Raw genomic sequence first — 13,965 nt, 5'->3', positions numbered from 1 at the left:
TAACTAAACATCATTTCACACTGTGATATAAGTCCTAATGAGAAATTGCAGATGGCTCTATTTATGTAACCCATTCAATTATTCCATTATAATTTGTGCAATGGTATATATATAAAATAACATGGCTTTTAAAGTGTTGGTATAAAGCAATTTGATATACCAATACTATTGGTATATCAAATCGTGACCCATCCATGGCACAGTAATATGCATACATAAACACTCTTGGAACTGTGTGCTGTTGGGTCTATTCTTATAGATCAGTTATGAATTTCCACTCAATAATCATGAGTGAGGTATGAAAATATGAAAATAATGATAAAAAGTAAAAATAATTCCCTTTTTCTAAATGAATTTAACATGGTACACAATTTAATCACAATCCTTTCTTTTTTCCATTTCCCCTTCCCCTCACATGCACAAGGGACAAAATATGCAGAAATCTGGAGTGAGAGAGAAAAAGAAATTTGGTTGGATAAAAAACATTGAAACTGAAATTTCACCAAGTAACCTAAAATATCATTCTTCATAACGGTATGCTTACACTTCCCTTGGGACTTACCTAAAGTGTTTATATAATCAGTGATACAAAGTTACATTTGCCAGTTGACACAGTAAGGCAAATGTCTTGGTTACGGGGCACACATATGTAATGTGTTTAAGGCTTTGTTGGTGTCGTTGCTGTTTCTTAAACCTATTATTATTAATTAAATATCAAAATATCCAAAGGCTGCCTCCCCCCCTGTTGAGCTTCATATCAAGATAATGACAAAAATCCATGAAAAGATGAGAATAGAAGATTTTTGCTTGTGTAATACCACAATGTCTCTGGACCTATGAAGAATGATGGTAAATGTTAAGTCAAACCGACCAAAGAAAGAGAGACAGAGACAGAGAAATTTTTGGTTCGTAGTAATGTTAATTAAAGCAGAATGATGACTTAGATCAACTTTAAATATATTAAAATATTTTAATTACCTCCTGTTGGTTCATCATTTCGCTTAGATTCTATTCCACGCTAATTTCCTTGTGCCTGTAGGCCAAGTGCTCTACTTTCTTCATTAAAACCATCTTTCATGTATAAATCATAAGTGTAACTTACATTGACTTAATCAATGTGAATAAAAATAGAAACTCAAAAATAAAAACAATCAACTTATCAATAAGAAAAGGCGATTGTGAATAGGCATAAAAAGACAATTACATTTTGTAGCACACATTCAGCAGGGATGTGAGTTCATTCACCCAGTCAATACACAGTTGCCTCTCGTAAATCTAACTCCATTCAAATGGCAAATATATGTATTTGTATGTGATATAAATAGAATATATGTATAGCATGTATGCTGTATCAATGATATACCACTCTCTGTATAAATTTTTCATTAAAAGGAAACTCAGCAAGCCTCGTTTCTTTTAAATTAAAAATGTATACATCTCATCGTATATCATTGATACAGCATACATACTATGCATATGTTCTTTCTATATATATATATATACACACACACACACACACACACACACACACTTGGTTGGCTGTTTGTCTTTTTATTTCAGTCTATTTGACTGTGATGCTGCCATAACATGCCAGACATCCCTCTTGGTGACTTACACTTACAAAGATACAGAGGCAGAAGACTGTGACCTGTACATTGAGTTACAGACAGAAATCAAAGGGCAGTGTCAAATCTTTTTGCTTGCCTCATCTACCATTGATGATGGACAGATGGAAGTAGTGAGAGTGAAAGATGGAACCAAGCACCAAGTGAAAGAGAAAAAGAAGATACTGGTATCCCCAATATCCATGGCAGAGGCAGCAAAGCATTTCACACTGATCCAGGATGATGCAAAAATTGGAATCTTGAATGGATGGATGACCAGGTTAGAACACAAGTTTTATACATATATACAGGGATGGTCTTGACTTTTAAAACGTTGTTGCCAAAAAAATTGCCAACCTCAGTATTTTGTCGCCAATTTTCAAAAACTAACCAGAACAAGTAGTGAATACTTTTCCAAGTTTATTAATGTAATAGGCAATGAAAATTGAAATAGATGGGATAGTTATTACTTTATTGACGACAAGCAATACAACCATAATATTACAAAATAAATCATGTGACTGTTTTGCACTACATCCATGGTCTTTGCGTCCCGAATCACCATTAGTGCGTAGATATGACTGTTGTCGCCTGAAATAAATGCATTATCAAATGTAAAATATCTACTTTCCTGATATCTGTAGTCTCTCTCTCTCTCTCTAATATTTTTAATAGAAACATCGGGTATTAAGCAAATCTATATTATGTATATTATTTTCCAAATAATAGTTTTGTAAGGAACTTTAGTTTATGACATTTTAATACTAAAACCCTTTGATCATACATTGCAATGTAGGATAAGTGATGTATAATGTGACCATTGATTTCATGCATCCAGGAATTAAATGCCCCCCATCCCCCTTTTTAAGCTTCACAAAATACATCTCCATCAACCAGTTCAGAAATTTATTTTTGCTGTGCTTTACATGCTTTGCTTGTAGTAAATTGCTTCCTAAGTCCTGTAATTAGCATAATATATACATAGTGTTTGATTAACAACAGAGATTCAAGCAATAGTATTTTGCAGGCTTGTTGCTCTTTTGGAATAAAAAAAATGCATGGATAAAATGATATGTGTTTTCAGGTGGATCCAGATATCTTCTTAGATTTTAATAAGCAACAAGTGTAATTTTTATATACTAGTATTTTTTGTTATACTTTCCTTTTTTAGTATTACTAGTGTTTGAATACCTTATGCTTTTTCTTCTTTCTCTCTATCTCTACTTATCTCACATATTGATTTAAGTCATTGATTAGAAATTACAGCTACTGGATACCTTATCGCTGTGTGCATTGGATTCATTGGAACAAAATAAAATGTTTTATAATTCTTTTTCCAAAGGGTTAAAATAAACACAATTACAAGCTAATATTTTATTACCAAGTTACAGTATTGATATTGATTTATCAAATACTAGTAGCTTTATTAATATCTAGGAATGAAACACAGAAAACGGGGGTGGAGTGGGTGGGGGATCATTATTACATGGGGCTAATATTTCTTTGGGTCATTAAATTCTTGGTTAGAGGCAACCATGAACACAAAAATTTCTTACGCTACATTATTATATGAAATCATGATTTGATTGCATTTTTTTTTTACCACTGTGCATGACTAATCCGGTGGCTAAGTGGTTTGAGCATCTGGGAGGTTGTGGGTTTGAACCCCAGCCAAGTCATACCAAAGACTGATAAAAATGGTACTAATAGGTGCCTCGCTAGGTGCTCAGCATCAAGAGGTCATTCTTAGGACTGGTTGGTCTGGTGTCAGGATAATATGACTGGGTGGGACATCATGCTACATGTCTGTGGCATGATGCCCCAGTGCCAGGCATCACTATAAACTACCATGCTGCAGACATCATAGCAGTATGACTAAATTTTTTTTTAAAGCTATGTTCAAAATCCAAATCACACACACTTTATGACTGTGCATGAATGTTTATGTTTTATTACCTACTAATTCAAACGAAACTTGAAACTCATGGTGAAGCAGCATTATCATTAATATCTATCACTCCATCCCACCTTGCTAGAATTCACTCACCCCAATGGTATGGATTAAAAAATTTCAACAATTTTGTGCATTTAACAAGCACCCTTAATCATATACATAAGTTTTTATCTTTGTCTCATAGAGATGCAGTTTCACGATGTTGACAGTGACAACGATAAATGCAGATGGGGACAATAGAAGATGTGTATAATGGCAAACATAAGAATGCAAATTATGCATTTAACAGTTGTACAGTTCATTGTTTTAGTTAATATTTTAATTTGGTTGGATTTCTGTCATTTTGTTGTAAAATGCATGGAAACTGTAGTATTATTTTGGACGTGTAGTAGATTATTTCAAAGTTTTTCTTTCTTCAGAATTGAATTATTTTTCCATAGTTTTGTTTCTCACTGGCATCATCCAAATGTTTGATCATCTATCATTTATATTTCTCTGAATATTTACCTAATCAGTATTATATGGCATTAAAAAACCCAGATGGATTTATATTTTAAGTGTTTCCTTGCCTTTCGCATTATACAAGTTTGTGTGATTGTAACTCTATGTAAATGGTTCAGGTTCATTATGGCTAACATTCTTTTAAGTAGTGGGCTTTATCAGATATGGCTAATCCAAAACTGCAGCTGTCCTTTTCTATCAATTCGCTTGGTATTTCTTACTTGCATAGGATAATAAAAAGAACTTTAATTTTATTGTTAGTTTATTATTAAGTTAACTTTGATGTGTTTTCCTGTATTGCCTTCGAACCTTAGCCTGCAGTACATGGGCACAACATGTATATGCATTGCGTCCTCTTCTGCAGTATGCAATATAATAAATTTAACATAAATTGGTAAGTAAATTGTATTCACCTCAAGATTGTAAAGCTGTTTTCTTTTTTACTTTTTCCTAAATGAATAATTGTTAGTTTTTTTATATTTTTAAAACAATTTATTCATTGCAGATATTTTTGGTTGTCAGAGGAAGAACTTAATGAATGCAGTATTAAAGAAATCCGAGTTGGATTATTCTCTATCAATGGAGACGAACACAAAAGTAGTGACAGGACAGTGTCTAAGTTGTTAGGTCAGATCCAGGTAAGTTTTAGTTTTCAATTTAATAACAGAAATACAACATCTGCTACTATTTATTTTCATTTCTGGGATGCTGAGTACTCTGGTTAAGCTAAATATTCCCTTCTCCAATTAGACACTAGATGTCTATAATTGAAAATGTTGATGCGGGTTTAACACCATACAAGACATGCTTGTCAATAATAGGAACAGTAAGTACCAATGATAACTATATACAGTGGAACCCCGCTATAACGCGCCCCGCCATAACGCGAATTCGGATATAACGCGGTCGTAGCATGGCTCCCGAAATTTCGTATATTCATTCACACATGGCGAAAAAAAATTTGGAGAAAAGTAAAAAAAACAAAACAAGAAATTAACTTCATTTTGGGCATGAGATTAGTTGTGACTTTTAAAATAATATGATCATGGCATGGTTCCTGAAATTTGAAATTCATTTACGTGTATTTTTATCGGACCGTGAAAATATTTGTTTAACGTACGAGAAATAGTGTGTAAAACGTTTATTATAATTTGGTGGAAGAATTCGCGTATGACTTTTAATAATAAACGATCGGAACTTAACAATTTATCCAGGTTCTTTAAGTGATTTTGGAGAAGTGATCGTGTATGAATTCTAAAATAATACGATATATATAACGTACGAGAAATAGTGTGTACAACGCTTGGCTTCTGAAATTTATCAATTTGAACAGGTTGTGGTGAAGCTCCGTATTCTACTCTAGAAGAGAAAACTGGTTTCATTAGGTTTTTGAATTGTTAAGCCGAAGTAAACATTATCGGAAGTGTTACTTATTACGGATCCATGAGTAAAGCCAGTAAATCGTCTTTGTGATTGTCTTCCATGAATTCTGTATACAGCCGTTGCTCAAACAATAGCCGACATGGGCTTCTTATTTAACTGCAATCACAGCCAAGCAGCAGACAAAGCTGTGGTTGATACAAGAGTCGCACAATTTAATAAACATCAAAGGACGAAAGCCACCAACATGTATGCTGTGCTTGGCGGTGTGATCAAACAACAAACAGTTGAAAGAAAATAATATCCACTTTATTATCTGTAAATTAAAAGGGTATGAAATTGTACATCCGTTCAGCTTAATTTTGTTTTATATAAAAAGTGATTCGTAACCATTGCAGGCCTTCATTACTTAGTTATCGAGCTTTATCTGTGTACGTTGTTTGCTTATATAAAAAAATATTTTACTGTTATGGAAAAGCAAGTTCAAAAACGCAAGTCGTTTTCTGCTAAAGAGAAACTGTATGCCCTAGATCAACTAAAGAAGGGCAAACAACAAACTCAGCTTGCCAGAGATCTAGGAATCAGCGAGTCCACTTTGCGAGGGTGGAAAACAGATGAAGGAAAGCTCCATAGTCTACCCAACATTCTTGAAGAGGAAACTGGTTTACAGCGTAAAAGGGTTAAGTTAGCTAATGACAATGTCCTAGATTCAGCTTTGTACCAATGGTTTGCACAAGCTTGCTCAGAAGGTGTTCCAATTTCTGGCCCAATTCTGAAAGCCCAAGCAGAGAAATTTGATCGCCGTATCAATGGAGATGATTCCAAATTTAAGGCGAGTAATGGCTGGCTAGACAGATTCAAGAAAAGGCACGCTATCAGCCAAGTTCTTGTGTCTGGGGAAATCCGCTCCGCTGACAAAGAGGCTGCCAATTCCTACCCGATTGGGCTTAAAAAGTTGCTGGAGGACGGTTGCTACACAGCCGACCAAGTTTACAACTGCGATGAGACTGGTTTATGTTATAAAATGTTACCCGATCGCACCCTTGCAACCAAGACTGACAGTCACAAACGAGAAGGTTTCAAGAAGAGGAAGGACAGAGTGACTCTCTTATTTTGTGTTAACAAGTCTGGCAGCCACAAAGTCAGACCTCTGATGATTGGAAAATCGAAAGCTCCCAGATGTTTTCATCATGTAAATATGAAGGCACTTCCATTTCAGTACACTAACAGCAAGAATGCTTGGATGAATAGCTCCATATTTGACGACTGGTTTCACAAAACATTCGTTCCAGATGTTCGGGCTCATTTACGAAAACTCAAGCTGGAGGAAAAAGCTCTCCTCCTCCTGGATAATTGCCCTGCCCACCCCCCAGCGGAAAATCTTGTCAGCAGTGATGGCAAGATCAAAGTTTCGTACCTCCCGAAAAACACTACGTCAGAAATCCAGCCACTTGACCAAGGCATAATTTCCGTATTTAAACAAAATTATCGCCGTGAAATGATAAAGGGAATGGTAGCAGATAATAACGCATCCGTCGACACATCATTGGCATTACTCAACTTAAAAGAAGTATGTCACCTTGGAGGTAAAGCCTGGGATGCTATCACTGCACGCTGCATTGAACGATGCTGGATAAAGGGTCTTGGGCCAGCTTTTACGCCCTCGACACAAAATGATAGTGACGATGAGCTTGAATTTACAGGATTCACTGAAGACGACGTACGTTTAGCAGAAGAAGCACTCAAAAAATACGAGCACAGTCATCATGATATCCTTAACTGGTATTCAGTAGATGACATCTGCCTTATATACGAACACATATCAGATGACGAAATTGTTACAAATGTCAGCAGGAAGAATGAAGCTGCACAATCAGAACCTGAAACCAGTGACGATAATGATAACGATGACGATGGCACCCCAACTCCCCCACCAAAAGTGTCTGAAGCAGTAGCACATTTAGAAGCAAGTTTAAGGTGGCTGGAAACACAAGATGTTGACAGCGTCAAAGTCCTTCAATTAAGAAACATTCTTGACTTTGCTAGAACCCAACAGTTCGTGGCAAAGAAGCAAACGTCATTGGATATATTTTTCAAGAAATGATGAAATTTAAATTTGGAACCACACTGACTTTGCACTTTGCGCAACGATTAATTTAGCAGTTTTCACATGTTTCTTTTGATGTTCACAAAATCTGAAATAAAAGTTATTTGCACGCTGAAATCATGCGTTGATTGTTAATTATTCTTGCAGTTGTCGCATATGATAAAATTTTAGCGGTATGAAATTTGTACAGACACCGTATGTAGACCCGGGAATAGCTGCATGCAATGACCGTACGATATCAGACGGCAAGTAAATGGTTTCAATATTTTGTTCATCCTATATTTTACACGACGAATTCAGACTATTACAAAATTATTGAATATTTTAAATCTGTACGATTTTCAATGAAATTACATCCATTATGGATGAACTGCATGCCACGACGGCACGGTAGCATACGGTGTTGATACACTTTTCATGATATAGCGATAGTCTGGTATTATCGGTCAATCTGTATTATCGTTCAAACAAATAAAAATTAGTAAATGTTTTTAATGCACAGTAATAACCTATAAATATATTAGCCATCGATTATTTTGAATATATCTTAATTAATGCATTCCAGTTAATATTCATCTGATGATAAGCCGACTTTTGATCATTGTACATGTATACACGTATATGTTCTCGGAAAAAAAGTTAAATATTGTAAAACCCCGCATTAACGCGACCCCGCTTTTAACGCGATCCGATTTTATGGACCCCGATCATCGCGTTATAGCGGGGTTCCACTGTATGTCAGAAAACTAAACTTCTGGTCCAACCCTGTCTCGATGGGAAAATTTTAAATAATAATGGAAGATAGGAGAGGGGTATGTTAGTCACTATGTACAGTGGGTAATTCCCACCCCCCCACTTTTGTCAGTACTTAAATCACTCAGAGTCCACCGTATTCATAGTAATAGGAATAACCTGGGAAACAGCCTGTCCAGACAAAGCCATATGGTCCCATTGGGATAGTCACTACATCAGTCAGTAGTAGAGTCAATTTTCCAACTGGGGGTGGTGGTGGGGGCCAATAGTGGCCCTGTTTGCTAAAATACTGAACGACAGTCTGCCTCTTAATGTCTTTCCAGGACCAATCAGAGTGGAGTGGATGCTTTAAGTTTAAAATGAGATTTTCTGTATGACTTTCCACCCTTGAGAATAATTCTGTAGATTTGTCAGGATCCTAATGCCTTGGCTCATCTTGATATCCCCATGGCCCCCAATTGTCGTGGTTCAGTAATCTACTTGACCTGCTGTTAGATGAGCCCAGGAGATTATCCCTGAGGAGTGATATGCTGTCAGTGCACAGAGAGTCTCAGATTTTCCACCTTTACACTTGCCTCATCTCAAAAGATCAATCTGCCAGGACCAGTTTTCAAGTAAGGTTGCTAACTGTATCACCCAGGCCAGGCTAAGAGGCAGTCTACTTCTGAAATTTTATGATGCAGATTGGAGAATCTACTGTAGATGGTGCAGTAGGAAATGCATTGTTCCTAGCTGTCCCTTGTTAGCTGCAAACTTTTCTATTCTTCCTTTTGGACATAGGAGGAAAGAGAATGATTTGTGTCAACCATTAAAGGCCATAGGGTAGCCCTTTCTAAGACTCATATTCTTTAGGGGTTTCACCATTGGTTTGAATCTTCATCAGTCTCATTATGTATTTTGAGCTTCAAAGTTCATGAATACTTAAGATAGAACCTTTTGTGTGTCCTTATCAAAACTCCCTTTTAACCTTTGAATGAAGCTTTCTTCAGTAACTATATCTTCTTAACACTTTTCCTTAGTATAAGCAGGGTGGAGTGAAATCCATGCCCTGTCAGTGGAAAAGGGTTGTTTATGGTTCAGTGGTAACTACGATTCCATTTCTCTTCTTTGCCAACTCAAGCTTCTGACTAAGAATCAGCTACCTTCACCATTTCCAGGTGGATTGTCCTCTATCAAAACATCTTATCAGTCACTTACCTAGAGACATCGGCCTTTAATGAGAATTTAACCAATGATATTAGGGCTATTGCTGGGTCTACTGGAATTACTCCTATTTGGACTATGTCATGTGAACTGCCTTCAGGTGATTTAATTTTTTAAGCTTCAATCTTTGGCACACCAGAGTGAAGGCATTTACTTGTTGGGTCCAATTGTGACAGCACAACATGTGGCCAAGTTATTGATCAGCCTTCAATAGGAAACACTCCTACAATAAGGGTAAGTGCATTTTTCATATACAAATGAGGCAATCTGCCCCTCTCTTAATGGGTAAATTCAGCAATGCATTAGTAGTAAGTAATGTATTACTACTACTAAAATGTAGTTTGGGGTGAGGTACATGCTATTATTCCATTGATTTTCTCCTTCCTCCCCACTCTGATGTCCTGTAGTCTTGGTCCCATTCAAAAGAGGAAGCTGGGAAAATGTTCTTTTAAATTCTGGGCTTCCAGTTACTAATTGGTTGAGGGAACATTTAACTTGGAGTGGGGACTTAGTGTCTTGGAAATGGAAATTTAGTGCAATAGCAGGTAAGTATAACATAATTAAAACTAGTTTATACCCTCAAAAAAAAAAGCTGCATTGAGAAAATTTTGTCACCAGTTAGTTTTGAAAATTTGTTTTTCAACTCTACTGGTCATAGATCAGAAGAGATTACATGATGACCTGTTGTCCATCATCCATCATCTTGTTATGGGTACTCCTAAATGGCAAATCATATTGACATGTGTTTTCATGAGAAGATTTCTTATGATGTTTTGTTGGTTTGAAGTAAAAATGATGCCAATCTGATGTACAATATACCCTGGCATTCATCTTGTTATCACAACTCATCCTAAATGGAAAATCTTGTCGACCTGGGGTTTTTACCAGAATTCTTATGGAGTTTAATTGCGTGGAAATGAATCTGATGCAGATTTGATATCCAATATGACCACCTGCATGGCCATATTTAAATGGGGTTTTTGCCCAAAGACTAGCAAAGATGTCAGTTTGTCTTAAATTAGTATGACTACCATAGCAGCAAATTTTACAATCTTGTTATTGCTCTTAAACACTTAGCCATTATAAAGAAGTAATGGTCTTATTTTGAATTCTATGAAATTCTATTTGGTCAGTAGAGTGTCAGTCCCTCTTAGTGACTCTTTTTAAAAAAAATTAAATGTACATAGTTTGCAAAATAAGTTTGCCAAATAAATAACTTAAATAATAATAATAATAATTCATTCTCCCACAGATGAACCTCCATTGAAAGTTCTCAAAAGAATTCAGTTCATAATTCAGACCTATAATTCAGACCCAGTCTGCAGCCAAAGTCCCTGGCACAGGCACTCAAGTTCTTATCTTTTTCTAGGATGCCATTTGCAATTGCAAGTTTGTAAATTTACTCTCCATTATTTAAACTAACAAAAAAAAATCTTCAAAACTGTTAATTTAGTACCAAGGGGTTTCAGTCCTGGGTGATTTTACAATAATTGTACTCAAACATTAATAGTTGAACGTGGATATACTTATTATAAATTTAAGTTGTCTGCAAAGCAGGTGATTCATTTTTACATGTGTACCAGATATGATTTTTATTTTTTCATGACTTTGCAGATTTTACCAAGTGATGTTTTTGGTTCAGGAATTCCAAAGATAAATGATGTGAATGCCTCTTTTGATAAACAACAACTGGAGACTGATACAGTACTAACAAGTTTGAAAGTGTCTCAAGAGAAAGTAAAAGCAGATATCCAGTCTGGTTCCTTTACTATTCACTGGAGCTGTGATGAGGAGAATCTAGTGGACTACTACAATATTTATCATATGACTGGTGATCAGGAAGACAATCTCCATGAAGAACTTATTGGTCAAACTTTGCACACATGTTTTAGGGTAAGCTGTTTTGACGGATTTGAAGATAAAACTCAAAAGAACAATGATGACAGTTCTGAGGCCAAAGAACCCATGAAATTTCTCATTCAGCCAGTGTTGAAATTTGGAAATTGCCTTGCAATGGAAAGTTGCACATTCGTGTTTTTTCCTAGTCAAAATATTTCATGATGCATATGTAGTATTCTTTGAATCATTCATCATTTGAGTTATTGCCATTTATGTAATGTCATAGATTGTAATGCAAGTAACTCCGCCAAGTTCTCATTAGGATCTTTGCCCAAGTTCAGTTTGTCTCCATGACTGGGTTGGTCAAAGTATGTTGTCGGAGAAAATAGTTTATACCCACATTTTATCCTACCTGGTGTGATATAGTCTGTTAATACATTTGTCATGTCATTTATAACACCCCAAGAATAAACTATACTTTTTAAACCAATTGCAATCATAGTTGACTGAAAAATGTTGATTTCTTTAGGCTTCAAGAAATTACTCATTATATTCACCAAATTCATTTTACAAAATCTCTTAAGTTTTGATTATTAATAATACAGAATTTTTCTGTTATACGTAAATTCTGACCCCATATTCTCAAAACGTTTTTGAGCATGAAACTGAAGCTCAGACTCCAAATTCCAAGAGGTTCTTTGGAGTTTATTTAGGTCAGGGAAATTAATGTCAAAGGACTCCATTTCAGAAAACCCTTAAAGTTCTGTGATTCTAAGGAGCTGTGGAGGCACAATAGCTAGCATGATGTTACTGAAAGGGTGCAGGTTAAAATTCCACCATCGGCTTAGCCTGGGTCAACTACCTTGGTGTCCTTACAAAAGGCACTTTACTCCAACCTAGTTGAATTGCTGTGATGTAAAACATTAAATGAAACCAAATCTTTGACCTTTAAAAACATTTTATGGATTGGATGAGCAGAAATGCTAGTAACATATGGTTGGTTCAGCTTCATAAGTTTTATTGTATGTTTCTCCGTCAAATACGTTCCCCAGTCACATTACATTAGGAATATTAGCCTGTTATGTCATGAATCCAGTGCTACTAAATGCCCCAAATCGTCATTGCCAGTCCATCTTACAGACAAAAGGCAAGAACTCTTGCCCATTATCTCCCCTTGCCACTGCATGATGTTGCTAGTTTTTAGCTTCGCTTCTGTACTAATAACATTGTACATTATACCTCTGACAATCCTTGCCATTGGACCATCCAACTTTCATTATGGATTTATTGTGTGGGACAATCATTCTCCTGCAGGTTGTATACAATATTTTTACCGTTCTTACCAAATTTAATTGACTTTCTCATCTTTTTGGACTTTGTCTATTTGAAACCACTTTTCACCAATCTATTATTGACTTCATGTTATCATTTATGGTTAGAATGACTGACTATTTTTGCTTGTTCCATTAGTAACAGAATTGGTTTTAGGGAGTTATTACCATGCTGCATTCCTAATTTATGCTGTTTTCCATTCTTGTGTCATTTCATTAGAATTGTCACTAAATACATGAAATACACAAGTTCAAAGCATAATCTATGAGCATCAAATGCGACATTATTTTTGATTACTCCATTAGTTACAGGGAATGAATATATATATATATATATATATATATATATATATATATATATATATATATATATATATATAAGCGAGTTAGTAACATCATGAATTTACTAATTTATGCTTTGTTTTCTCTTCTTGTGTGTGCAGAAATGGTAATGCTATAAAATGCAGCTTCAGAGCATTGAAGTCTGCCACAACTCTTGATTTGTATATTGTAAGTGTATATCATTTGTGACATGCGGTGTGTGTGTAATACTTTGTCAATGGATGTCTGGGCTGCAGTATTAGCTAGTTAGTAACATGCATAATTGCTGATTTATGCTTTTCCTTTTTTTGTGTTGTTTCAGAAGAAATGTTTACTAAATGCATGAAATAAAAGTTCAAAACAGCAGTCCATGAGGCATCGAACGGAAGGAAAGATGGAATAAGTCGAGGAAGACAATCTAAAGTTCTTTGTTGGCAATTTTGACTCAATGGGAGTGTGTCCTCCAATTTTTAGTAGCCCAGTGGGTGTTAGTCCCTCTGCATGTAAGAGTATGGCCTTTGGGCCAGTAAGACAGGATGCATGGGGTTTGTACTGAATCCAACTCATTATACAGCTGCACTGTTACTGGCCATCAAGCCATCACCAACCATCCAGCATGGGAGACCTTTTGAGACAATGGTCCATCAAATTAGTTCATCGCTTGTAATTATGACTCACTGGGGGAGCGTCCCCCAATTTCAGGTAGCCCACTGGGCATAAATTCCCCACATGCCTGAGCATGGTCTTCAGGCCTGTAAGTCAGGATGCATGCTGTTGGTACTGGACCCATTGGATCAAATGCATAATATAACCACACCATCGCTGGTCATCCAGCCATCACTGGCCATCTCAGCATGGGGAACTTTTCATTAAAACAGTCCAGCCAGCTATAATTTAGTGACAGATCTATCTAGTCATACCGTCAGTGACATACCCTTGCATTGATGGAGATTTCAGTGAGAAATCTGTCCA

General features: G+C 35.9%; 2 protein-coding genes across 3 annotated transcripts in view; one reads left to right on the top strand and one right to left on the bottom strand.

The window, feature by feature from the left end:
• The window catches only part of LOC149803765 (cytosolic endo-beta-N-acetylglucosaminidase-like), a 43,513-nt gene extending 31,676 nt beyond the window's left edge, over nucleotides 1-11,837 (top strand). Inside the window, exons 10-12 of the mRNA XM_089953535.1 lie at nucleotides 1,561-1,884; nucleotides 4,565-4,697; nucleotides 11,117-11,837. Coding sequence (XP_089809661.1) covers nucleotides 1,561-1,884; nucleotides 4,565-4,697; nucleotides 11,117-11,563 — 904 coding nt within the window. The 3' untranslated portion in view covers nucleotides 11,564-11,837. The remainder of the gene's footprint in view (nucleotides 1-1,560; nucleotides 1,885-4,564; nucleotides 4,698-11,116) is intronic.
• LOC149803764 (arf-GAP with dual PH domain-containing protein 1-like) overlaps nucleotides 2,008-13,965 on the bottom strand; it is a 97,899-nt gene continuing 85,941 nt past the window's right edge. For both annotated transcript variants that reach the window (XM_089953537.1, XM_089953544.1), the window contains one exon: nucleotides 2,008-2,195. The gene's annotated coding sequence lies outside the window, so the exon portion shown is untranslated. The remainder of the gene's footprint in view (nucleotides 2,196-13,965) is intronic.

The sequence above is a fragment of the Sinohyriopsis cumingii genome, chromosome 3, assembly GCF_028554795.1.
Source record: "Sinohyriopsis cumingii isolate HCF-2022 chromosome 3, ASM2855479v2, whole genome shotgun sequence".
Classification (NCBI taxonomy): domain Eukaryota; kingdom Metazoa; phylum Mollusca; class Bivalvia; order Unionida; family Unionidae; genus Sinohyriopsis; species Sinohyriopsis cumingii.
The sequence above is the reverse complement of the archived record's forward strand: the minus strand, read 5'-3'. Positions and strand labels throughout refer to the sequence as shown.